At 48.9% G+C, this 26550-nt stretch overlaps 2 protein-coding genes across 10 annotated transcripts in view; one reads left to right on the top strand and one right to left on the bottom strand.

Moving 5' to 3' along the window:
• SLC8A3 (solute carrier family 8 member A3) overlaps positions 1-10722 on the top strand; it is a 113725-nt gene extending 103003 nt beyond the window's left edge. The window contains exons 5-9 of the mRNA XM_084521460.1: positions 1532-1549; positions 8410-8534; positions 9007-9106; positions 9669-9944; positions 10104-10722. Coding sequence (XP_084377586.1) covers positions 1532-1549; positions 8410-8534; positions 9007-9106; positions 9669-9944; positions 10104-10480 — 896 coding nt within the window. The 3' untranslated portion in view covers positions 10481-10722. The remainder of the gene's footprint in view (positions 1-1531; positions 1550-8409; positions 8535-9006; positions 9107-9668; positions 9945-10103) is intronic.
• Positions 10723-19738: 9016 nt separating this feature from the next.
• Positions 19739-26550, bottom strand: part of SMOC1 (SPARC related modular calcium binding 1) — a 123950-nt gene continuing 117138 nt past the window's right edge. For 6 of the 9 annotated variants that reach the window (XM_084519890.1, XM_084519891.1, XM_084519884.1 and 3 more), the window contains 2 exons: positions 25210-25260; positions 19739-23212 (listed from right to left, as the gene is read on the bottom strand). In XM_084519890.1, the coding sequence (XP_084376016.1) occupies positions 23196-23212; positions 25210-25260 (68 nt within the window). In that variant the 3' untranslated portion in view covers positions 19739-23195. The remainder of the gene's footprint in view (positions 23213-25209; positions 25261-26550) is intronic. The other 3 variants (XM_084519885.1, XM_084519887.1, XM_084519888.1) reach the window with 3 other exon arrangements.

Here is a 26550-nt window from a genome sequence, read left to right as displayed (position 1 = left end):
TATCGTACTTGCTGCAGAACATATTCACAAGTGGATCCTCCAGAGGTTTTTGACTCTGGAAAGGAATTGTCTCTGAAAAACGAGGGATGCTCAGCAAGGAGCCTCCTCATCTCCACTTGCTGCCAGGTAGTGACTCTGGGCTGATGTGCAGGGCACTGGTGCTTTCCTGGTAGTGCCGAACCACGCAGCTGGTCCTGCCTGCTCTGCTGCCTCTTTGCAGCCTGCAGGGAAGGGTTTCCAACGGCGCACAGGAGTGCCTGAGAGCCAGGGCACAGCATCACTTTCCTGGCTCTGCCGCTGATGTGCTGTGCGACCTTTGACGAATTGCTTAGGAAATCACTTTCCAACCAGAGTAGATAAAATTAGGTACCTCCGTGTAAAAGTGCCTGCTTCTCAGAGGCCTGAGCCGGCAAGCCTGGGTAAATTAGCGCTTTTGGATTCCTGCCCACTTCTGAGTTTGCAAAATGTTCCCTTTAGCCTCTCTTTGCTGGTTTCACCATCTGTCAAATGGGGATGTTAATACTGACTCAGTCTTTGTGCAGAGTTTTAAGCTTCTGAGACTAAAAGTGTGTGATAATAAGTGTTAGTAATTACAGTACTGTCATAGCATGCAACCCAGTCTTCAGAGACCAGCTTGCTGTTTGAAGGACAGGTAGAAGTCAAAGCTAAGGCACAGCGCTCGCCCCTCTTGGAGAGGGTTCAGATTATTTTGCTGTGTGATACCCCATGCAGACTGAAGGGTAGTTACTTGGGAACTTGGGTGTAGGCTGTGGCATTTTAGGGGGATGCCTAGGAGGGACCCAGCAGGACATTTCTTTGGGACAACCGTGGAAATGAAGGCAGGGGAGCCAGCATATGGAAAGTCAGGGTAGGGTTGTCCCTCACAGGGACCTCCATGCCGCTTTCTTCCCACCGCCATCCTCGTGGGACCATACGGTGACAGGCGCCGGGAGCGAGGAGAGCCAGAAAGACCCCACGCTGTGATGCTTTGAGGCTACCTGTGCCCCTCTTAGCACCTGTGAGGCACAGGAGAGGCCAGGGACAGCTAGGGCATCCGTGGGGATGATGCACAGCCATGTTACCCCTTCCCTCACACTGGCCTGAGGCCAGCACCCATTTTATCAACACCTCCCCTAGCTGAGGCTCTCAGCAAGCTGCAGTTTGGGTCATGTCAGGCCCTGATGGCAAGCGTGACTGTCCCCCCACTTCTTTCCCTTCCCCTCCCTGCTACTGCCCACCTGCATCCCATCCTCCTGCCTTTGCTTGGGGGGTTGGGGGTGATTTTTGGGAGCCAGAGCACTGATGCGGTGCTCGCCAGCATCATCTCCATCTCGCTGCCGCGGGGTCTGCTCCCCAGCCTGTGCCTGGCATGCGGCCCTGGGGAGCTCGCACACCGCACTGAGCCATGGCCATCGCTCACTGAACGTTGTCCTCTGCTAAGCAGCTTCTGCTTTTTCCGGCGGGATATTAACTTTCTCCCTGTTTTCTTCTTTCTCCCTTTCTGTCTTGTGTCGTTCTTCTCTCCGCACAGCTCTGCTGCTCACCCAAGGTAAGACTGCTTTTTCTCTTTTCCTCTTCCTTCTCTGCCTCTGTTCTCATCTTCTTCAGTCAGCCTCTTCTGTTGGCATTTGTTGTGTGCAGGGATCCCTCCAGCTCCCGGTGCTCCCTCCAGAATGATGTGTCAAGACCATGGCAGTGGTTGATGTCTGAGAGCCTTTCCCTAATTCCAGAAATTTCCCTGCGGTTTTGGGAAATGTCCCAACCAGGTTGGAAGGCAGAACCTGCAGGTCTGGCCCTGACTCTGCCCTCTCTTTCGGCAGCCCGAGGAGTTGGTCCTCCCAATGCACCCAGCTTTTCCTACGGTTGTGGAGCTCCTTGACTGGGGCAGGCACCTGGGGGGTCCCCATTGCCTGTCCCTGGGGGGGCACCCAGCACCAGCAGCACCTCTAGGATGTGATGCACATCAGCACCGCTCCCGTCCACCCCAGCTCCAGCTCTGTGCTCCTCGCCTCCTATCACAGCAGGATTTTACATTTATTAGTACTGAATCCCACCTCTCTGCCTGAAATCCCCACCATGCCGGTCTCTCTTGGCATCCTGTATTTTTCTCACTCTTTCAGTTCCAGGTATGATTACAGTTGAATTTGCACTGAAGGAACATTTGTCAACAGGCATGCAGGGTGCAGGGAGGAGCTGTCAGATTTGCATGCAGACTTGGAAAAACAACCCCCCCAGATTTAGAAGCTGTGCGTAACACCTGAGCTGTGCCGCAAACCGAGGGAGCAGTGTCTCTGCAGTGCAAGCTTCTGTCTCTGAGACTTTCAGGAGGATGCCAAGGCTGCTGTGCAGGGGATGGCCTGAGCCCACAGGAGATGAGGCTAATTAGGAAATTGCTAGTGGCAGACAGAAGTCCCCAGCTCCCCAAATATCAGCTTAGGGTGTTATGGAAACCTCCTCCGAGCAGTTTGGATGGCTTCCTTTGTTACTTCTTCAGGTCCAGGAGGACTGGAAATAAGTTGAGCACGGCCTCCTTCACAGTAATTTCATTGCTTTAATTCAGTAGCTGCCTAATTTGATCAGAACCTCAGGAACCAAATAATCTGTATTAAAATAATATAACTTTCTCCCGCTGTTGTGATCCGGCCTGATTGCTTTTGGCAGCTGTTGCCGGATGACGTGGTCGCCAGCTAAGGAAAGTTGCTCTCCAGCAACAGAGAAAAGCTTCCTCTCTGGCCATGACGGGGGGAGGTCTCTGGGGTGCCAGCCCCCCGCCACCCTCCTTGCTGGGATGCCCGGGGTGCCCGTGGGGCGCACGGCAGGCACTCGGCTGGGGTCTGGGCTCAGCCGCCGCACACGCTGGGGTGTCACTCAGCAGCCATCACGCCTAATAAGCGGGGAGAGAAGTGACGTTCTCATTTAGTCCGTGTCACGTTAGATTTAGGTTACATGGAAGCGCAGGAATCTTTGTGAAAAGGGCTCGGTTGAGCGTTTCGCTGCAATCTGTCCGTCCTCTCCCTCCTGGAGCATCTTCCATGCCCCTCTGCCGTTGCCTGGCCCACCTCTGCACTGACAGGAGGCTGCAAACCTTCCGAAAGCTTTGCTTCACAAAATGCCCGGTGCCAGCTGTGGGGGCTGCAGGGAACTGGAGCGGTTCAGGGTGGCTGTGGGGTGGCTGGAGAGTCACACCTGGTAGTTTTTTACCTTCTCTGAAACATAACCTTTTGTGTTGGCACCGGCACTGATCCCCCTCTATACTCTTTATATAGGGAAATATTTGATACCAGTTGTCCCTAGTAATTGGGCTCAGGATGTTCAGATCCTTAAAGGCATGAGGAATTATGAAAACATTAGCTACATACATACCCTCACTTCAGCATATTCAGCCAAATCAAAGGAAGTATCTGTAAATATGTTTCTTCGTGCGTTGAAACTCATGAGCCCCCTCTCTGTATGTGTAGCTACGTGGCGGATGTCCACTTTGCAGTGGGAAGGCTGGGGAGCAGAGCTGTCGGGGACGGTCACATCAACATCGATCTTAGAGCAGAGCCAGCAGTGAAATAACGCATGGCTCCCTGTCCTGTGGTTTAGCCGCGTGTTAGCCCTCCTCTCGTGGATACACAGTTTCTCAGTTAGCATTAAGGACACTAGGGCATGTATACTGGGTGCATCATGCCTCAGAAATAGCTTTCAGGGCTAAGTAAGCAGATTCCTCCCATTTTTAGAAAGCGGCACAGGCTGTGTGTGTGTGTGTTTCTTTAAAGGGCACATCAATATGCTAACCTCCAAAGCCAGCATGTCGTTTAGCCAGCAGTCTTCCCCAGTTGTGACTGACGGATTGACAGCCCTCTGGAGAGAGGAGCTCATTCATGCTCAGTGTTTACTTTGTTTAGCTGGGATTATATTTTATTGAGCCACAACAAAAATCCCATTTTAATTGTCGTTTTAATTTCTTCCTAGCGGCGCAGTCCCCAGAAGGGGTGACCTTCATGCAGATCCATGCCCACTCCAGAAACGGATGGATACGAGATAGCTCGAGGGGTGTGAAATGGCCTTCAGAGAAGTCTTTCATGAATACATTGCTGGTTTTAATCCAATTTATTCAGCAAGTGACAGGGAATACAAACCAGCCCACAGCTGCTTGGTAGTCTTGCAGCATTTCCTAGGTGATAGGGATCTACCTCTCTAACAGTGTTACGGGGCCTTGCTGTTGCCTGCTTCAGCACAAAAGCCGTGGAAATGGGCTTTATCTACCTCTGATTTATGTTGTGTCCAGCGGGCCACAGGCAATGTCCAGCTCCCAGTCCCCTGAAGGGAGTTGAGCAAGCAAGCATGCAGGTAGTACCTGCCAGGGGCAGTGCATGGTATGGAAACTGCTCTGCTTTCCCCTTTCCTCAGGGAGAAATATCAGCAAGTGGGGATCTGTTTACAGCATTTTCAGCCCAAGAAACTGCTTGTCACGTGGAGATATGAAAGCACTTTGCAGATAACTGCAGATGAAGTCCCAGGGTGTCCCTGCAGGAGCACATCATTCTCATGAGGGTGAGCAAGCCGAGGAGTGCGCACGGCAGGGACATGCCCAAGGCAAGGGGTGGGACCATGACCAGGAGCTTCTGGCCCCCCATCTGCCCCACCTTAGTGCTGAACTGACTCTGAATGAGGCAGAACAACTGGGAGCATGGAGGAATTTAAACAAAAACCTTCTTTCACTTCCCACTGGGAAGCATTGGGTATGAGCTGTGGCCATTGCTACAGGTGGGCTGCATTGTCCTTCCTGCCCTTGCCTTACCAGCTGTGCTGCTCTCCCCTACTGGTAGCATCTCCTGATGAGCATCCTGGCACGAGGAGCAGGTACCTGCATGCGGCACCTGGTGCACAAGCCCCAGCTGGCATCGCCTGAGCAGCCTGCACATCTCCTGTAGCCCGGGCGGGCTGTTATCACCTGATGGTCACACAGACCTGCAATCAAGTGCAGGCAGGGTTTAGGAGGCCCCAACACCCCTACCTTCCCCTTCCCAGGGAGAAGGTGATGGCAGCCCAGGAGGCCCTGGTGAACTCCTGTTCATGCTGGGCATACCCAGACCTCGTCAGGTTTAACCAGGGTTGACAGCTGGGAGTCCTGGGTGCAATCCGCATTGAAGAGCAGGTGCTGGTGCTGATACAAACAGAACTCATGCTAGTTAATAATTAAGCTGCAGTTTGGCAGTGCTTACCTTGGCAGACTTGACCTTCCAAAATTAAGCCTGTCTCTCCCATCCACCCTCCTCCCGTGCCTTCTTTGTCCCAGCCCTTGGTGGTCTCTGCAGGTTGGCACCCCTGGGCGATGTGTGACACACCTCACCTGTCCCTGCTTCCTGGAGGAGCCTTCATGACCCCCTCTCCACACTTGTTTCCTCAGGAGGAAGGGCATGCCTCGTGTTTTTGGCAGAGGCAGCAGCCTCCTGCAGTGCTGCTGGGTAAGGGCCACCCCTGAAAGGCAGGAGCATCCATCTAAATATCAAATCGGTGAGGAATCAGGTCCCTGTTGCCCTGGGTGAGTGTACTGGCCACTAGATGTTTGTACAGGACAGGTTTGTGAGCTCTCCTCTAGCACATCAGACCTTTTGGGAGTTTTTAGTCTGCTAGTATGGCTGCAACCATGAGGCAAGGCCCTTGGGACTTCGCTGTCCCCTTCCCTGAGGTGTGCTCTGCTGCTGGGATGTTTTAACAGTTTATTCCCTTTTAGCAGCTGGGTCTCTGCACATGGGGCTCAACTCAGTCCTCAGCATCCCATGGGAACAGACAGACTCCACAGGTTCAGGTTGTATCTCCCATTAGGGTAAAAAGACTCGGGTTAAACATTTTCAAAATCACCTTTGAAGTTTGTTAGGTTTCTGTACTTAGCGTAATAGGTTGCACATTTGAAAGTATTTCCACTTTTTAATGAGTCATGCAGGAATCACCTCCTTTTTACATTATTTGTAAGCTTCCTCTTTTAACATTTCCATGAGCTACCCAGTTGGACATGCTGCCTATGCCTGTTCCCTGCTGTTTGCTTGCACCTAGCATTTGAAAGGCTCAGCTTTGGAGCAGTATTCAATTAACTGCCCCCACAGGAGATCTTGACATGCTTTCTTGGGTGACCATGCCTCCTCTCTGTGCCCTGGTTTGCTGTATTCACCACAGAGAAGCTGCGTGGTGACAGCAGAGCCTCCATTACTCAGGTCTCCTGGACATGCTGTCAGCAGGCCACAGGTCCGTTGCCGGTCAGCTCATCCCTTCGCCTGAAGTGTCCTCAGGCTTGAAGGTGCCTCTGGTGGCACTTCTGCTGACAAGGCGTCCTCTGAATAGTGCACATCCCTTCGGTGCTGTGGTAGGCACCGACACCTTTACTTCTGATTTCTAGATGGTCTCCCTGCAGTGCCTGCACCAAGTGCTTGCACTGTGCCCGGCCCAGGGATCACCAAAACTCTCTGGACACTTCTGGACATGGACCTGTCTATTTACTCTCTTCTAAGAGCTGCCTGGCAAGCGCTTGCCATTTTCATCAAATCAGTAGGTGATCTGCAAGTGGCTTATGTAGGCAACAAAACCACCTACCAGCAGCTGAAGTCCTGCCACCAGCCATGGACACACGCAGCCCCACAGCCTGGGGCCTGGCACGCAGTCAGAAGAGAGCGGGCAGGTCCTCCTTGGAGGAGGGTTTCACATCTTCTGGCACAGCCACATCAAACAGCATGAGTGAGGTGACAGGTTCTGAGATAAATCCATGTTTGATGCTGCTCCCTACAGGGAAGAGAGCATATTCTGCAGTGCAGGCACTTAGAGACGAGTCTGAAGATGGCTAATATTTGCATGAGACTCCGTGTTGTTTTACCAGGTCAAAGGCTTTTGTCCAATCAGTTGAAGTGGGGACTGAGACTTTGCTGTAGTGCTTCTCCTGTGATTGTTAAGCTGGGGAAATTCAGTCTGAGATTCCCAGTTTTCAGGCAGCTCTGACTGACTTTCTGTGCTGTGCGACTGCAGCTGGTGGGCAGTAGCCCAAGGGGCCATGCTGGCAGCTGCAACCCGTAGTTTTTCAGATGAAGGTACTTCCCGGGGACTGCTGTAGCAAGCCAGATTGTCACTGAATCTGGGCTTTGCAGCCCTGCTGGGGTGGCTGCTGTGCTCCTTCCTCAAAGCAGTGTCAGCAGACACCAGCACATGCTGGGCTCTCTGCCATGCTGGGCCCTGCAGAGCTGGGGGTGCCTCCTTCCTGAGCTGCAGACTGTGGTGGGGCTCAGGTGGGGTAAGACAAGGACATGCCGTGGCAACTGATGTTAAATGCTTAAGTGAATATAAGTAGTTGGAGTTTTTTCCTCAGCGATCATCAGTCCATGCCTCCAAACGTAACTTTTTGTCCAGGTTCACCTCCATCTCAGCCACCTCCTTCCCTCTGTGGCTGCTTGGCCTTCTCCTGCAGTCACCCTCTGCCATCCTGCCTTGCTCCAGCTGCTCTGCTGCTCTGTCTCTGTCAGGATTCGTAAACTTTTGGGGATTCTCAAATCTGCTGTAGGTGGTGGTAGGCAGTGATGTTTTTGATGTACTTCATTGATTTCAAATGATGGATGTAGTTGTTTCTGCCTCTGTGATGGGATATAGTAATGCCACCTGACATAGGAGTTCTTATATATTTTATAAACTCTGCAAGTCCTGCAAGGCTTACAGTGTCTGCAATCAATCTATCAGGGCTGATGAAGAGAAGGCAGAGTTTATAACTAGATTCCACTGGGAGGTTATAATTTGTTCTGTCTGATTTTTGGTGAGATCTGCTTGACTCCACATGGGATTAATCATATCTGAGGCATTACCTGGGGTGTTTGTAAACTCTACAGGAAGCCTTGGGCAACATCTGGCCCGCTGCTCAGGCAGAATGAGATGCTGTTCTGTTGTGGTGCCTCTCAGGTTGTGACTGTGTGTCTCTCTGAGGGTTAGCTCGAGCACTGAGCAGCACAGAGTGCCAACAGTGATTTTCTAATCAGAGGGGAATAAAAAGCTGCTCTCTCTTGTTCGTTCAAGCCAGGAAGCATGCCAGGATGTTGAAATTGTCTTAAAGGCTGCATGTGCCAAATGGCAGGGTGCGTGGTACCTCACTCTCACCAAAAGTGTAGCAGAGGTGATGGGAGGGCGTATGTCATCCAAGAGCACCAATGCAGGCTGAGGAAATGTGTGTGTTTTTAAAAATAAGACCAAGATAGATATGTTCTCAGTGACTAACCGATACACAGAAATCTTGGGCCTTTATTTCTGTGGCCCAGCACCCCACACTGCCCCCCCAAGTCCTTGCGTGAGCTCAGCGAGCTGCACAGGGGCTGCAGAAGGCCCCAAGCCCCTGCAGCGTCCTGGTGCCCGAGGGCCGCTGGCTGCAGCTTAGTGTTGACCTTGCTTTTGCAGAGGTGGCTGAGAGGAAGCTGACGGTCGAAGAGGAGGAAGCCAAGAGGATTGCGGAGATGGGCAAACCAATCCTTGGTGAACATCCCAAACTAGAAGTCATCATTGAGGAGTCCTATGAGTTCAAGGTCAGTGGTTGGCCCAGGGGGTCTTCCAGGAGGGGACACCTGTGTGGCAGGGAAGAGCAGCCCTGGAGAGCAGGACTGAAGAGGCAGGGGGTGGCCATGTGTACAGAGAAAAGGCTGCTGGAAGAGGAAAAGGAGTGTGCAATGCAATGGAGTGGATGTAGCTGCTGGTAGGCAGGGGTGAAGGGAGGAAGACATAGGGAGCACAAGCAGACGCCAGCATGCAGGAGAGGACAGGAGCAAAGATGTCCTTAGTGAGGAAGGGGTGAGGGAAGAAGCTTTGTTTGGAGTAACGGGTGGCAAACAAGCAGACTCTGGTGAAGTATGGGTCGTGTGTGGAAGAGGTATGGGTTGGCCCAGCTCCAGGTATGGAGCTGGCTGGTAAGATAGTGCCTGCTGCACCTCCATAGTTTGGGAAGGGACCTTGCACACAAACTGGTGGTTCAATTGTTGTGCATCTTTATTCCCACAACAGAGCACCGTGGACAAGCTGATTAAGAAGACAAACCTGGCTTTGGTTGTAGGGACACATTCCTGGAGGGACCAGTTTATGGAGGCCATTACTGTCAGTGCAGGTGAGGGGGAGATCAGCAAACCCACGCCAGCATCCCCAGCTTGGGATGAGCTGTGTCTGGGCTCAGCAGACAGCATCTGCCTTGTCAGGGATGCCCGGCTGTTGGGTGTGTGGTGTTCTCTCACCAGCAGCCAGAAGGGCTTCCTTAGAAGTGAAAGAAGAGAAGTAGGGTATTCGCTTTACTTCCCTCTAGCAACTAAGAGAAACTGCTCCTGTGGAAACAGTGTCTCCATCCTTGGAGCAATGTTTTTTCCCAGGACAGCTTCCTTCTTCCTCCATCTCTCCCTTTTCCTTGCTATCTGCCCCACACTCCCTACCTATTTTCTCTTTCCCCATCATCCTGTATCCACACAAAGACCAGCAGTGCTTCCAGCCTCTGGCTGATCTGCCCCATGAGGCTAAGGAGGGACGCCTCCAAGGCACTGCTGCTGATACCCTCACGCAGATGTGAAGCTTCTTGCGGGGGCCGTGCTGGCAATCAACCCATGCTCTGGAGCAGGGGTGGGTGGCCACGTAGATGCCCCATCGCATGAAGCAGACCTCTTCTTCCACGTTGCTTGCAGCGGGTGATGAAGACGAGGACGAGTCGGGTGAGGAGCGCCTGCCGTCCTGCTTCGACTATGTGATGCACTTCCTGACCGTCTTCTGGAAGGTGCTGTTTGCCTGTGTGCCCCCCACCGAGTACTGCAATGGCTGGGCCTGCTTCGTCGTCTCCATCCTCATCATCGGCATGCTCACGGCCGTCATTGGCGACCTCGCCTCCCACTTCGGCTGCACCATCGGCCTGAAGGACTCGGTGACCGCCGTCGTGTTCGTAGCCTTCGGCACCTCTGTACCAGGTGGGGAGGCCATGGGGTGGGGCCGGGTGGTCCAGAGAGGGTCGGGATCCATGTCCCAGCTCAGGTGGCACGCCTGAGCCTCCATTGTCCCTCAGGCAGGGGGTTGGCCATTTCTTCTGTTGGACCCCAGTGATTCCTCCTTCCCTCCTCACCCTGCAGACACGTTTGCCAGCAAAGCCGCGGCCATCCAGGACGTGTACGCTGACGCCTCCATCAGCAACGTCACGGGCAGCAACGCCGTCAACGTCTTCCTGGGCATCGGGCTGGCGTGGTCGGTGGCGGCCATCTACTGGGCATCGCAGGGGCAGGAGTTCCAGGTGTCGGCCGGCACCCTGGCCTTCTCCGTCACCCTCTTCACCATCTTCGCCTTTATCTGCATCAGCGTCCTCCTCTACCGCCGGCGGCCCCACCTCGGGGGGGAGCTGGGCGGCCCCCGGGGCTGCAAACTGGCCACGACGTTGCTCTTCGTCAGCCTGTGGCTGCTGTACATCCTCTTCGCCACCCTGGAGGCCTATTGCTACATCAAGGGGTTTTAGGCGGTGGGGGGACGGTGCCGCCGGGGGAGGGACCCCCTCCTCCGTTACCTCACGGGACACTGGCCCTCGAAGCACGGTTTCACCAGGAGGGACGGCTGTCAGTCCGCTGCCCGGACAGTCGGACAGCTGGGTGCCAGGATGGGCAAAACCCTCACAGAACAAAAACAAAACAAAAACAAAAATCCACAAAAACAAAACAAAACAAAACACCCCGAAAATGATACAAAAGAAAAAAAAAAAAAAAAAAAGCGACAATGGCAAGCGTTTAAATAAAACAGAACAAAGTAAACCCAGCCACTGACCCCAGTCAATGAGGTTAAGAAGTTTCAGCCATCTCTAAGGGCCTCCTTTCCTGCAGGTTCTTGTTCCCGTTCTCCTGAGCACCCCTCCACCGTAAGGAGATGCTTTCTTGTTTTTACGGTTTGGGAATTGCAGAAGTCTGATCAGGAATTTGATTATTTTTTTTTCTTTTGCTTATTGCTTTTTGGGTTGGGGGTGCACATAGCTTGGTACTTTTTTTTTTTTTCTTTTTTACTACTCAAACAGAAAAATGTTACAAGTTTAAGATCTGAAGCTTCAAGCTGCCGTCAGTGCTGGAATTGAACATGTATTTTTTGAAGCCACAAAAGACTGACACCCTCAAAGAACTTTTTCACTCTCACCCATTTCCTCCCCCACCTCCTTCCATTTATTTCTTTTTTAAGAGCATCACAAGACTGATATATTTTTAATACAAACACACACATACACGTACACACACACACACACACACACACAAGTTCCGTGATGAAGGCTGGAGCATGTAGCATCTCAATCACCTGCCTGGGCTGAGAAAAAAAAAAAAAAAAAAAAAGGAGGAAAAACAAACAAACAAACAACCCAACCCTCTAATATAATACGTATCATATGTATTTTGACTATGGCATTTCTCTTTGTACAATTAACTTTGAGCTTGTTGTACTGCAGGGAGAGGAAATTATGTTCATTTACAAATGGTAAGGAAATAAACAGCTGCACAGAACTAGCCTGCCGGGGGGCCGGGGAAGCTGGCACAGGCTCCCCGATGACGGTGCAGTGGTCCTCCTCCTGGAGGTGGGAGTGGGTCCCTGTGATAACGTGCTGCTCTGGCCTACCTGAGTGAGCAGGAAGCCTCTGCAGTGTCCCCAGAGCTTTCCTTCTAGGCTGAGTTAAATATGCAGGTTTGCAAGGAGGAGCAGGGTCCCTGTCCCCACACGTCACCCCAGCAGAGACCATCCGGCTCCTGAGAATGCCACACCAAAACTACAGGGAAATAAAGGCAGGAGGACAACAGGGAAGCCCAAAAAGAGTGCTGGTATTGTCCCACATGGCCAGCCTGAGCTGTGTCACGGCTGCTGTTTCACTCGGCTGCCATCCTGATGCTCACAGTGCCCGCGTCTCACGAGCAGCCGTCGGTCCGTGGAAAGGTACGGGCTTCAGACCTGCCGCCCGCCCCGGGAGTCCTGCGTCACCTCCAGCACATCCTCGGAAAACCAGACAGGCAAAAGGGCACCCTTTTCATTTGAAGTGCATTTCTTTTTAAAGGAACACAAACAAACAAAAACAAACAAGAGTATGTCATGAATTACATCAATGGCTGCAAATTGAAATGTTGGGTTGGTAATAAAATTAAATAAAACCTATACCTATATCTATATAAACAGTGCTATCTATAAATATATTTCTTAACTGAGAGTCCTGGAAGGGGATGTTAAAGCCTTGCTCTTTCTAAAGTGTTTCCAAGAGGAAGATTTTTTTTTTTTTTTTTTTTTTTTTCCTACCAAGAAACAGGTGCTGTAAAGGGAAGCATTTTCCTCACAAATTTCACTAGCACAAGCCAAACCCAGGCAGTCAGCACGTTAAAAGAGGAGCTGGCAAAGGGTCCATCCCTACCTCTTGGGGGCTTTCTGCTGCCCCAAGAAGAGGCAGGGAGATGGTGTCTGTAGGTGAGGAACAACGCAATGGGAACAGCATTGTCAAGGACAAAGACAAGACATAACATTATAGCAGGTGAATAGATGAGAGTGACAATGGTCCTTAAAACACAGATAAAATATTTATTTTCATACAAAATGTTTATCAAATATATCTCTATGTAAATGTGTATAAACCTAAGGCAGAGAATAAGGAGGATCCTGCTTACAGGGACAGCAGGAGCTTTGCTTGCAGAAGCTCTCAGTGGGTGAAAGCCCTGGGGTTTGAAGCTGACAAACACCCAGCCTTCCCTCTTTCCCTTTGCTGTGGCTTTTAGGGAAGGGCACAAAAAAAGAAGGGCAAGAAATCCTGAGGCCAGGTTCCAGCTGAGTTTGCCAATCTTTCCGGCCTCTGGCTGTGCCAGCAGCCACCAAGAGCAGCTTCTGCCAATGTCAGTCCCTGCTGCTGCTGCCACCCGGGCTGGGACCCCAGAGCACAGACGTGTGACAAGGAAAGAAAAAGTTTTAAGCCACCAAATATGATCTCTGGGCTTGGGGGTGTGTTCAAGGTGCAGCTCTCAAGGGGATTGTGTTATCATTGCTGTTTTTAATTTGGACATGTCAAGTCTGTTCAGTTCTTATTTTAACCATAGCAGTTCGCCCATTCCTGGCTAAAACCCGGGCACGGGGAGCTGCAGTGCTGTTATTCTGTTGCTTGTGCTGTATCAGTCGTGTGCTTTTCATCTGCTGCTTTCTTAGGCTCACTTTGTGGGGGGGTGCAGGGGGACGAGTGTCTGCAATTGCCAATTGCACGGTGACTTTGGTGCCCTCGATGCACTGTGGAGATCTGTGCCAAGCTGACAACTTCAGTGGAGCGTCTCTTTGTTTTATTTTTTTCTTTTTTTTTTTTTACTTCATTAAAAAATATGCAAGCTAAAAAAAAAATGTGGTGCCTTTGGGGATTTGTTTTTGCTGAGGCTTTTATGTTTTATTTTTGGGCTGTGTGCTTGCTTGTGCTGCATCTGGGCAGGTGCCTGGACACGGGGTTGCTGTGCTGGGAGGGCCCGGCAGCTGCTTTGCAGGGGGTGCTTCTGCTGCTCCGTTTTCCTTGCTGCTGCTCCTTCCTCTGCTTCTCCTGGCAGCTTCCCATCGCAGCCTGCGATAAAACCCGCTCTCCTCTCTCGACAGCCCTTTCTCCTTTGCCACATGCTTTTACCTTTCAGCTGCAGGGTGCTGGGGAATCAGGGGTGAGGGCACCCGGCGGTGCAATGCAGCAGGTGCTCATCACCTCCCCGCAGCTTGCCTGGGGGCTCTTCCCATGCTCCGTGTAGCATTCCCAGGATAACTCCTGGCACACTGGGAGCAATACACCGTTCAGAATGAAATGGCTATTAGAGATGTTGAGCAAAGGTTTTAAGCCAGGGAGGAGGGCGTTTATGGCTCTCGGATCGGGCTTTGTTACCTTTTCAGTAATTACTGTTTTGTTGGTGTCATCAGAGCTGTTCTGGACAAGCACAAATTAAACACAAAAATACCCTGTGATTCACGTTTCCTCCGCTCCTGCAGCTGTGGCTGCTGGATGGATTTTTAAGCCACTTGTCCCTGGTGTTGGAGGGGACCCCTCCCTCCCAAAGCAGCGACACTGCTTCACCATACAGCAACAGCTGCAGGAGAAGCCCCCTACGAGACCTCCCCACATGCCTTCCCCAGCAGATTTGCTTTGGGAAGGCATTTTGGAGGCCACCCAGAGCTGCAGTACCTGGACACTGGTGAGATAAAGCGTAGGTAGCAAGGCCTTTGAGGAATCTTTCCTCCTTGGAGATCTTCAAAAGCCACTTGGACGTGGGCCTGTGCACCCTGCCCTGGGTGCTTTCATATCGTTCACTAGGAATTGCCTTTTTTAAGAGGGGTGGGAAGCTTTTTTGGGTTAATCCTGCTTGGGAATGGTCACAGCCATGACCTTGGTGTGAGAACCACCCGCACGAATGGGAGCAGCAGTTGCTCAGCCCTGGCAACAAGCTGAAAAGCACTTGTCACCAAGAATAAACTTTGGAGTATTATATCGGGGGGAAAAATGTTTTTAATGACTGACCATTGTCATCATGTGTGTGTGCCAGAGGCAGACAGATTGTTAACAGTGGTGTTATTTGTGGCTTGTCTCCATAGGGGGTGGGGATGACGGGCCTCCCAGTATTTAAATGAGCCAATTACAATATCTAGATGATAATTAGCACCATGAGTAAATGGCTCACCAAAATTAACACCATGAGTAGATTTACCATTTACCCCCTTTGCCCTGGATGAGTTCACCAGGTGTTCCTCCTGCACCTGCACCTAAGATGCACTGATGTCCCTGAGTGCCATTGCTGTTTCCAGCTGCAGCTGTGGCTAAAGGAAAACTCACGACCTGCCTGCTAGTCGTTGCTGGGGGTGCACTCAGAATTTGGGCCAGTTTGAAGAATGCAATATAAAGTAACACAGATCTAGGAGGTTGAAAGTGGTATGACATCTAGACGAATTAAAGAATAAACCATCCAAACAAGATTTTATTTTATTTTAGGGTCTACACTATGAAGTTATAGATACATTTTTGGGACGGTCTCTCTGGTGTCTCAGAAAACAGACCTAGGAAGTTAAATTTGGTCTGACATCTAAGTGAATTAAAGAATAAACCATCCAAACAAGATTTTATATTTTTTTAGGGTCTACATTGTGAAGCTGTAAATACATTCTTGGGGTGATCTTTCTGGTGTCTCGGAAAATAGGCAACGTTACAGAAAAGCTGGTGCCATTTTGTACACCTTGGGTATACGGAAATATTGTGTGATAAAATCTCACCACAAAAGCTCAAATGAAGCTCTCAGAAGGTCACTATGACACCTCTTTGGCAGTAAGGCATGCTGTAGAGACCACCTCCAACACCATCATTGATCATTAAGCTTTTAAAAATGTAGCAAAAGAAGTTCTATCGCCTTCTCTCCTTCAATAGCATCTTGCACAGAAAATAACTGCAAACGTTAAGAGTTTTCTTTTGCCCTGATCATTTTTTCCTTCTTGTTTTATTTACAGTGGCATGGAAAATCATCGATCACTATCACTATCATTGATCACTGTATAAGAGCATTTCGTGTATGAGAAAGCCCTTCAGCTTTTCCCCCTTCTCCTCTTTCATCTTCTGAGCAGTCTTTTCTGTTGGATTGCTGCCTGCTGGGTTCTCGTTTTGTGTTTGCACATTCACTCCAGCATCCTCACAGCAGGTCACTGCACGCTTATCTGCCGAAACTCATCCTGTTGACTTGGACCGTTCCTTCAATTTATCAAGCATTCTGGTCCTACCCTTCATGGGTAGCTCCCAACCCCTCACATTTGCCTGCTACCAGGAAATTTTATATCAAAGCAATTTCCTAAAGCTGCTGACAAAAATACTGACTAGACCTGGACTGTGGATGGGCACTGAAAAGACTTCCCCAGGAAGCTCTCTGACTTTGACTCTGAACTCAATGTATCGTAAGCCTAAATAGGTTGCATTTCCTCAGCTCGTTTATGAGGATGTCTTCTGGGACAGTGCCAGAAGCCTTACCAAAGTCAAGACACATCACATCTACTGCTAACCCCCCCAGCCATGAGGCCAGTTATTCTGTCAAAGGATGGAATTAAATGGGTTTGATGTGATTTGTCCTCAGCAAAACATCAACAAATCCATTCCAGCCGTTTTTTACAAATCTGTACATATATCTAGGTGATTAGAGAATAATTGTTCAGTACCTCATTCTTACAGGTTCTCACTTAGCGACACCATTAGGACATCAGGTCTATAATTCCCTAGGGTTTTCTTCATCTCTCAGATGACATTGCTTTGTCATCTTTAAGTCCTCTGGGATCTCACCTGTATTCTACAATGCCTGAAACCTATCCTACATGAGCCAGAAATACTTGGGCCAGTGCTCTGATTCTCCAGAATGAACTTCATCAGGTCCTGCTGACATTTTCCTCAGTGATCAAACACCATTTGCATTGCTCTCGCATTGCTTTTTCTCCTGCTCATTCAGGGACTGGTGGGTGGGGGGACATGCATTGTGTGACCTTTTCATTTAAATAAAATTAATTCCGCTAAGTATAGGGTCACAATACATTATTTTATTTTATTTTATTTTATTTTATTTTATTTTATTTTATTTTATTTTATTTTATTTTATTTTATTTTATTTTATTTTATTTTATTTTATTTTATTTTAATTTTATTTTATTTATTAACAATGACAGGCTTTAAAGGCTCTGCCTGTCCTTATATTACTGGTTCGCATCAACTTCCATATTAAAACAAACTTTGCCTTCTCCCTTCACATCTTTTAGATCACATGCTAGTTATGGGTATTTTTAGGCCTCAGCCTTTTTTATCTTATACCTGCCCTCTCATGCTATTCCTCTAGTTGGAGTCTTAGGTAAGCACCCTTCTGCTTAGGTTTCTTTTCATACTTCAGGATGTTAAAGAGCTCTTGACAGAGCTTTATTGTCTATATATTGGTCCCTACATATGCTCCTCTCATTTCCCATACAACAGGATAGTTTCTTATTAGGACTCTGACCTCAGCTCTTGAGAGCTCTCAGATCTCTTTTACACTTAAAGACATTTATTCAGAGATCCTGTCCCCACCAGTTTCCTGAATTCAATTATATTTGCTATTTTATTTTTTAGAGTTGAGGTGCTTTAGCTCGTTTTACAGAGGACTGGCATTAAACTGCATTTCAAGCAGGAAAAGCAAAGAATCTGAACAATTGAAAAAAAAAATGATAGCAGCTCAAGAGATGCAGAAATTCACATTCACGTTGGACTGCGGGTGACCAGCTCCAACTCTGGCCACCTCCGTGCAGCTTTGCCTGCTACAACCCGCCAGCTCCCAGCGAGAACATCCAAGTCGCTTCTGAAATAGCTCCAGCTCTTCAGCCAAGTGCTGCGTCAGCTCTTTCCTGACACAGTGAAATCAGTAGGGATCACTTGAGCAGTGCCAGCCAGAATCATGAGACAGCAATGGCACTCTGTGCTGTGCAGAGCCAGAGCTTTACTCTTTAAAGGGACGCTGGACATTCAGTCTCTGCAGTTTTATTGCCTGGAGCACAGCATTGAGATGCTACGGAAGAACTCATTTCAGCAAACCGAGGCCGGAGGTCACACACAGGTCTGAGTCCTTCAGTCACATCTCGCAAAACAGAGCATTAAGAGTCCATTACGTGCCAGGACTGAATTTGTCTGTTTTAGTAGGGTGAGCTGAATTCATCTACACAGCTCTGAGCTCCAAATGAGGGCCAGGCAGCTGCGTACGGTGTGCAGGAGCGCTGGGCCTGCTGTGCCTGCTGGCACCAGAACAAAGGTGCGGAGCCCCAGCCTCCATGGGGGCCACATGTGTGCCTTTCACACCTCCAGCAGCCACCGAAACGTGACCCTTGCAACAGGCCACAGCCCAGGGACAGCTCAAGCAAGGGAGCAGAGCCACCAGCCTCCAGGGCCCTGTCCTCAAGGGGACGCCGGCCAGCTCAGACGCAGCAAGGCCATGGCTCCTCTGCCTGGGCTGAGGGGCAGAAGACCCCCATGGTGAAAGACCCACACAACATGGCCTAACTGGTCATCGTTGCTCTTGTGGGAGGTGGGGTTGTGGCTCTGCACTACAACGCAGAGCTGATTAAGTTTTCCAAACGAAAGCTAGACACCTCCTGGTGTGCACAGGCAAGGCACCTTGGTAAAACAAAGCCATTAAAATGTCTACGTGGGCCTACAGATACAGAACAGCAGAAAGCACAACTTGCAGGGCAGCCAGCCTCAGGCTTTCAAGCAAGCACTCCTTCAAAAATACTTGCTGTTGTACTCCTAGCTCCTGAGGTGCTGTTTTATAAAACCCGCTTTGTTTTCGAGGTGTTTTCCAAGCTGAGGAGCGCTGCTTCTGCAGATCCTGCTGTCCAATTTAACAGCAGCTGTTGGAGTGCTGCTGAGTGATTTTGCCCAGAATGGTTTGTCAGGGCTGGCTGCTGAGGAGTCATAAGGTCAGCCTCTGCATGGGGATTTTGTTAGTTAGATAAGGGGGAAGAATACAGGGGAGGATGAAAAGTCTTCTGGCAGTATCACTGTTGGAAGCATAAGTTGAAAGAGGCTCTCTGTAGTTCTTTTGACTTGCTTACAGATTTACTGCACCGCCAGAGAAGGGTGAAGGCCTCTCAGAGTGTCTCATATTGAGAAATAGGAAGCATGGCCAAAGAATTACTCATTTTTTTAAAATTCTTTCCCTATTTTTAATTTGTAAAGTCTTGCAGAACTCCAGAGATGATACCCGCTGCTTCTCCTCGAGGCTCCAGACTTTTTACCTTAGTAATTGAAACAAATGGGCTTGGTTTGGTAGCTTATTCCTGACAAACCCACATTGACTGTCACTCCTCACATTTTCTCCTTGAAGTTTGCAATACTTTTATTATTTAACTTGTATGTGAGGACAGTAGTCTTAACAGCTCCTCTTTCTACAGGCCTTACCTATAGACATGCCAGCCTGTGGCTATTATAAAAGCAGAAAACCTCCCTTTGGGACTGTAATTACCTCCCTTTTGATGTGCAATGAATGAATTGGTCATTATCAGCTGCAAGAGATTTACATGTGACCAAGTGAAATGACATTTACAGTATGAGAAAACTGGTCACGTCTGCTTGATGGGAAGGGTGTGTGACCTCCTCTGCCATGGCCCTGGATCCACTGATGAATGTCACTCCCCAGTATTCTATGAAAAACATGTTTTACAATAATAGCAGCTTCCTGGCACACCATTTGTTACTTCCAATCTCTGAGGAATAAAAGGTTTTGAACACCATCTAGAAGACACCATTTCAGGCTCCACTGTAGCAAGGCCTGAGCTGCAAGAGTGGTGTATGAAATCTCCCACGTGAGAAGGGAGGAGGAGATGTGATATGCAGTGCCTGTCTTCTGTCCCTGGTTTAAGGAAAATGCTCAGAGATTTCACTTGGCTGTGGGTGCCACTTTTGGAGGTCACCTCTACTCTGCTACTGAGGCTTCAGAGCCTTTTGAAACAGCCTGGGCAGATTTAGGCTGCTGTCATTAAACCACAGAGGACAGCACTCTGGGCATGTTTCAGTTTGTCCTGGATGCTTACACACAGGAGAGGAGCATCCCCAGGGCCTCAGATCCCAACCAGCCCGAGACCAGGCTCTGAGAGAAGGAAAGTCCCTTCCCTCTGCTTTGGCACTGTGTAAGTAACAGAACATTATGTGAAAGAAAGATGAGCTCTGGAAATCAAGATTCAACAAGAAGCCACCACAAGACACTAGAGCAAAAGTTATCTATTTTATTACAAAACCAGAATCAAACAGATGCCTTTCAGTCTAACGATGCCATAGGCAGAAACGTGATGGGGCAGGAAAAGTTCAGTACAAACTTAGGCTGTGGAAAGCAATGCCTTTGTATGAATGAATCCCACCATAACGCAGTCCCTCCAGCACACCATGTCCTTGGAGGATCAGCACAAAAGGACGGGGTTTTGTTTCTGGCAGGAGGCACGGATGACTTGCACTGTGGAGCCCTGGCTCTCTTCTCTGTCCCAGCTGTCTTCAGCTGTCATCCAAAGTAGAGCTGGAGAGCCCAGGAGGAGAGACACGTCCAGGGTCTGCTTCCAGGCACAACTCTGACACTGTCCTGCCCCAGCTTCAGTAGGATGCTCCTGATGCAAGGCAGAGCAGAACACTCTTGCCACTGCCATGGAAGGACAAGTGTGGCCTGGCAGCCAGGGGGACCGGTCAGTGACCAGGCCAGAAAAGCAACAAGGGAAGAGGAAAGCTGAGGCACTGCTGTTGTGATGAGTATGGACTGTATGGACAACTCACTGGATGGGTTATATGAATCAGGACCAGTGCTGTCTGTGTGAGCACCCAATGCACAAACCCAGAACAAGTAGCACAACCCCTGTCCAGCCATCACACAGCCATGGTGGTTGGGTCTTGCACGCCAACATACAATTCTGCCACAAGCTGCTCACAGGCCTGTGTGAACCCCAGGTCGGGAGGCTGGGACTTGGACTCTTCCCATAAAAATAAAGGGGAAACAATATAAATCTTGGATCCCGATCCATCCATCAAGTCAGCACTAGCCTAACGTGAATACCCACCAATACGAGAGCTAAAATCAACAAACAACGCTTATTAGGCTTCCTCGGAGAACTCATTCAGTTTTAATTGCAAACTACATGTGTATGCAGGCCTTTTAGAGGGGAAGAATGCAAGAATGAGAAAAAGGTCTGCAGAAGGATAATTATGTGGCGGGCAGCAGCACTGGCTGGCTGTTTTATTGACATTTCCAGGAGAAAAGATGCATTGACTTTTAGCATCTCTGCACTTGCCCCGTGATCTTGTGGGGCATTGCCTGCCCCTGCTGGCTGGATGACAGAGCTCCTGTAGGCATCCAACCGCCTGCTTTTGCTGGATGCAACTATGCATTAGAAAACAAAAAACATAAACAAACAAACAAACAGCAGCCAGAGCTTTTAATTCCTAAAACTAGCATATAAAGACGTGGTGTCTTTTTTTATACAGTTGGGTTCATTCTTCACTCCTACAATAGGATTAATGAGTGACAGGGACGTTTCTAACTATACACTAAACCAAATCATTTCAACACACAAAAGATGCGTGCTGGACATTTAAAAAGAGGAGATGCAATTGAGAAATGGGAACTCGCAGTCCAGAAAAGCACATACATTGTATGTGGGAACCATGAAGATCCAGCAGCAGGACCTACTCATACTAGAGTGTTTTTCTTTACATTGTGGTGGTGTAACGGAAACTTCACAGATTACCAGAGGTGTTTTCAACCATGTCAAATGCTTTAATCAGCTCCAATCTACTTCCCAGGGGAAGAGTTATTATTGCTATTAAACTGTTATTTAAAGAAAGCTTATTCTTTTTTCTAACTTTCCATTTTGTCAACAAGGCACTAACTTACTGCATCAGGCCAGTCCTGCTGTGATGTGTTTATCTCAAGCTATCATCATGGTGACTTGCCACAGAGCGAAGACGCTGTGTTGCAACATCTTTTACCACAGCAGCAAAGCCTCAAGAGACAGGCCCAGTTTCTACAGTAACGCAATGCTTTCACAAGCAATTGTTGGTGTGATCTCCTATTAGCATGACACGACGTCATCTCTGACTACAGGTTTTGGTACAAAACCTGTAGTCAGAGATGACTACAGGACAAGTGGCACAAAGATTGCCAGGTCTGAAGCAGGAAGGTGCTCAGAACATCCCCTGTGAATGGGCAAGTGCTGCCAGAGGCTGAAAATGAGCAAAGGAAAGCAGAACATAGGGCGTCCCACCCCACTCTGCCCAAAACCCAGGAGAGCTGATCCGCTGACTTCACAATTGCATCTGACTGAGATTAAGAAGACAACTTTGGAAAAAATGCTGGTGGTTGAAACAGCTCCTGTGGGCTCCAGCAGCACCAGGCTCTTCGATCCAGGCCTTCACTGTTCTTGTAACATGCCACTGGAGTATAAAAGCACGGGAGGCACTGGTACTGGAGAATCAGGTGAAGTGGGTACTCTAAGCTAGACAGACCCTCTGCTGTGCAGGAGAGGAGCTTGGGATTCACAGCCACCAAAGACAAGAACAGCCATTGCAGACAATCCTTTGCCAGGGAGCACAGCCCAAGCTGTAGAGACGCAACGTAAATAAACCAGACTTTTGGGGACCAGCGGCATAATTGTGTCTTTCTGCACTGACAAATATGTTCTTTGCTCTCCAGCAAAGCAATAGGCAGGCTGATGCTGCTTTTAAGCAGGTTTCTCAGTATTTTTATTGGTTTACACCATACAGACAAACACTTCGTCAGAGAAGAAGATGCAGGACATCACTCCGCTGACTCCACTAGGGTGTATGGCTCCCATGTCCTTACAATAGCATTAGATTTCCAGGACACGGCACATCTTTGCTAAGCATGTCTTCTGAGCCTGGATAGCAATGCATTTGCAATTCATTTCTGCTCAATTTGCAACAGGTGCAGAAACTACTTTTATATTTCCTTAATACAACCCTTTCCTAAGCCTACTTTAAGCAGCTTTGCAGTGCACCACTACTGAGGTGAAACCTGTGCTCTCTCAAAGCCCCCACACCTGCGAGTTGCACGGGGCTGTGCAGTAAGAACAGAGGAGGTTCCCGAGAAGCAGTTGGTGTTTTGGGCACTGTGTGCACACCTGTGAGCACAGGTCATGCTGATATGCTTGCTCCTTTGTGCATGGGGATGTTAAGGAGATCGGTTTGCAACTGAGTGGTGGATCGTGTCAGAAATGAATGCAGTACTGTAACCCATTAAATGCAAAGTGTCCCTCTAACCCTAACAGCCTTCAAAAGCAAAGGGAGGAACAGAACAGTGACTCCAACCCCTGTACAAGACAACTGTACAATTTACATACATATTTATATACAGTATATAAAATTCTCTTTCTTTGAGTCCCAGTGAACTCAATTTTAAGTCATCAGTAGCTGTTCCAATTTTAAAAAGTCATGATCTTGTTTCCCCCCCACTCTCCAAAGTATTAGATAATGGCATTGAAAAGAAATTAAAAACAAACCCAAACCCAAACCAATTATTAGAAAGTGCAAACGTTCTGGGTGCCACTTCTGCTACGTTGGATGTTGCTGATGCTGCATGCTTGCTCACAAGCAGCAAGGTGTCTGTCCGTCTGTCGCTGTCTTTCTTTCCTCTGGGTCGGCTCCTGCCTTCCCTTCCCGTCTTCTGCTGCTACACCAGGCGGCCTACTGGGAAGGGTGGGGTGGGCAAACAGAGGAAAACAAAACAGAAGCAGGGAAAGTGAGGAAATAAAAAGGCAGATTAAAACCAAAACAGCTCCCATCTGAGGTAAGATACAGCACAGCCTTTGCTGCAGCCAAGGCCCCAGAAGGCTGAGATCTCAAGTAAGCTGTGAGGCTGAGAACAACAAGGGGCTGATGAGACAGCCTTGCTGAAAAAAGCATTGACTGAGTCACACACAGCCCTAGGGACTAATGTATTTTTAAACATGAACCACCACTTTCCCTCGCCCTCCCCCTTCTTGGAAATGGGCATGCAGGCTGGGCAAAACACTAGTCCAACATCACTCCCTCTGCTCTTCTGCCTGCAAAGGCTGATGCAGAATCCCACCGCTGTAAGGCTGCCCTGCCTGCAGCTGCCCTGGAGCCACGGCCAGCTTCCACAATCCCTAGCCAGGCAAGCAGGAGGAAGACGTTTAAGACCTGTCCCCACAAAACACAGCAGTTTCCCTGCTTAGCAGTTCTTCAAGACTTGCCTGCACCATGCCCTCTGATGGCTACCATGCTGATGAAATGGAGAGGATGCAGCAGGGATGGGGCTGGGAGCCCCAGGGCCCTGCTGAGCTGTGTCCTAGGGGATGGTGCAGAGGTGCTGCTTAGAGAGTCAGACAGACACCCACATCCTTGTGTTCCCTTCCTCAGAAAGTTTGTTGGTTTTATTTATTTATTTATTTATTTTAAAGTCCCTTATCAAAAGTTAGGAGAATCAAAGCTCTTACGGGATCAGAACAAGTACACTTTGTGGATTAATTACAAGTGAAAACACAGTGAAGAGAAGGCAGAAGTATGGATTTGGTTTACATAAAGGAGAAAGGTTACCAGGTAGGCCTCACTGGGACCAGTGCTAACTGACCTGTCCCACCAAGTGGGGGCAAATATTGACAAATGCAAAATTGCTTCAAATTGTCATAATTGAATCTCTCTACACAGCTTTGCTTAATGTTCTCTCAGTGTTCAATGAGCAGGTTGTAACAGCAGCAGATTGACTTCAATGTCTAGACATGCAAAGCAGTGCAGGAGTGGGGAGCGAGGATGACCTGTCCTACACTAAGGACTGAGTGTCTACCAAAGAGCTTGAAGCCATAGTACATGATTTTTGGAATGCCTTTTCTCAGCTTTTCACGGCAGACAAAAATCAAATTCTTGCTCAGAAATGAGGACACATCAGGAAGCATCATCATATCAATGCATAAGGCTTAGCTCATACTTATCTTCGGTTCTCTGTTCAGCCCATCTCAAGGGGAATTCGCAGCAGGACTAGATAAGGTACTCACAAAAGGGTGGAGGATAGCAAGAGGTATAAGTAACTATCACTAAGCAAATACATAGCAAAAGATTTTTCAACACAGAATGGAGTCTAACCAGAGGTATGCTGGAGGGCTATAGAACACGTGTCATGGGAAAGACAGGCAGGGGAGAGCTGCCCACTGTTTCTCACATTACGAGTTGAGAAGCACCCATTGACACCATGAGGCAGCAGGTCTGACAGGAAAACAAATGCAAGTTGTTCTTCACACCTGATGAAAGGGTGCAATTCACTGCCACAAAGTGCAGAGGAGAGCAGACCTCAACTGGGACAGAGAAGAATCTTCATGGGAACAAGTCCATGAAGCAATACAATGTAAATGCAACAAATCGCCTAAATCACTGCTTGCTAGAAGCAGGGAGAATAAGGCTAGGAGAGTGTTCATCAAGTACGTACTGTGCCCTATTCTAATTGCTAAGCAATGTGCTGTCTGCCACAGCTGAAGACATGGTGCTGGACTTGGAGGTGATGCAGAAGAGCTGCACGTTATTATTATACTCACACCTCTTAAGAACAACCTTGGCTTCCAGTTGTTTATGTATTGCTATTTGTAAACATAGGAGAGCATGAATTCTGGGACACATGGTTATCATAAAGAAAAAAAAAAAAAGGGAAATAAATATTTTGACAAGATACTCACTGAAAGGGTTAAGGCCTTGTCTTTTTCCACTGGGGAAACTGCTCAGGCTACCTGTAAAATCCAAGAACCGTGTTAAAGGCAGTAAATGCCATGGCATGACCTAGGAGCATCCCCACCAGCTGTGCTGGCAGGCAGGCTCCAAGGAGCTCCTCCGTTGTGAGTGTGCACACAGAAAGCCTCACCAGCACTCCCTAAGATTCACTTGCAGGAGTCAGACCAACATGCGTGAGATGGCAGATGCTAAACACCTGGTGCTGCAGTAACCATGAAATCCAGAGGTTTGGCGTGGGCAAGAAGCAACAAAGTTAAGCTAAACTGTGGAAGAAGGACGAAGAAAGGAAGGATACAAGTAGTGCCATGAAGTTTCCCCAAACAGGCGTTGTGAACAGCAAGCAAAATAATGCCACGTAGAAAGCAGGCAGCCAGAAAAGTGAAGGTGTAAAACAGGCTGAGTTTACTTAATCTCTACTGATTGAATGCTTGGGCACACAATCCAACAGGTGCCTAAAATGAAAGATCTGAACTCGTGTCTGGCAGAAGGGCAGGACCAGACTATACAGTTATGACTGTGTGGCAAGATACAGGGACATGCACCCTACACCAGATGGAGCTAATGGCAAGGGCTTTCGCCAGTGCAAGAAACCAGTTCCCATGATGTGCTGGGCACAGACAGCTCAGGGAGTACAGGAGCTGAGCACTTCATAAGGCATGTTACAGTTCTGGTTAGCTGCTTGGTCTGGATTTCAGACAAGGTTCATCAGCTGGAAGTGGGATCTGCCACCCAGAAGAATGTTGCGTCCCCCACACTGGCCAGGTTTAGATCTTTGATTTGTGTGTGTATCTGCCATGACTGTACACTTTTCTTTGCACACTGAGTGATTTCACTTGCACCAGTGATACAGACACCCACATCTAAAGAAAACTTTGCTCTGTTCAAGAGAAAGTTGAGCAGAAAGGTAGCAATAGGGTAGGAGAGCGGGGAAACTGCAGGAAGACAGATGCTGCACCGTAAGTAAGGGATGGAAGCACCGGGAAGGAAAAGAGAGGGGGAGAGAAACGTGGGGGAAGCTGCATTTTAAATGGATTACAAAGCAAAACCTGTTGGCTTTAAAAATTGTTAATAAGAGAAACTGTATAAACATAGTAAGTGACTTCAAGGCCCCCAAACGCCAGCCTCGTATCAGCCATCTGCCCTGGCAAGATCAGAGGAACCGCGTTAACTTATTCCTGTGCCTGTACATAAAAAACAGGGCTCTGTTGCCAAGAGGCAGATTCTTCCAGAGCTAATTGGGACTCACCCAGGGGCCTGGCAATAAAATCGCAGGGCCTTTGTAAGTGGCT

Source organism: Aythya ferina (assembly GCF_964211825.1).
Source record: "Aythya ferina genome assembly, chromosome: 5".
NCBI lineage: Eukaryota > Metazoa > Chordata > Aves > Anseriformes > Anatidae > Aythya > Aythya ferina.
Note: the sequence above shows the minus strand (reverse complement) of the source record. Positions and strands in the feature narration are given on the sequence as shown.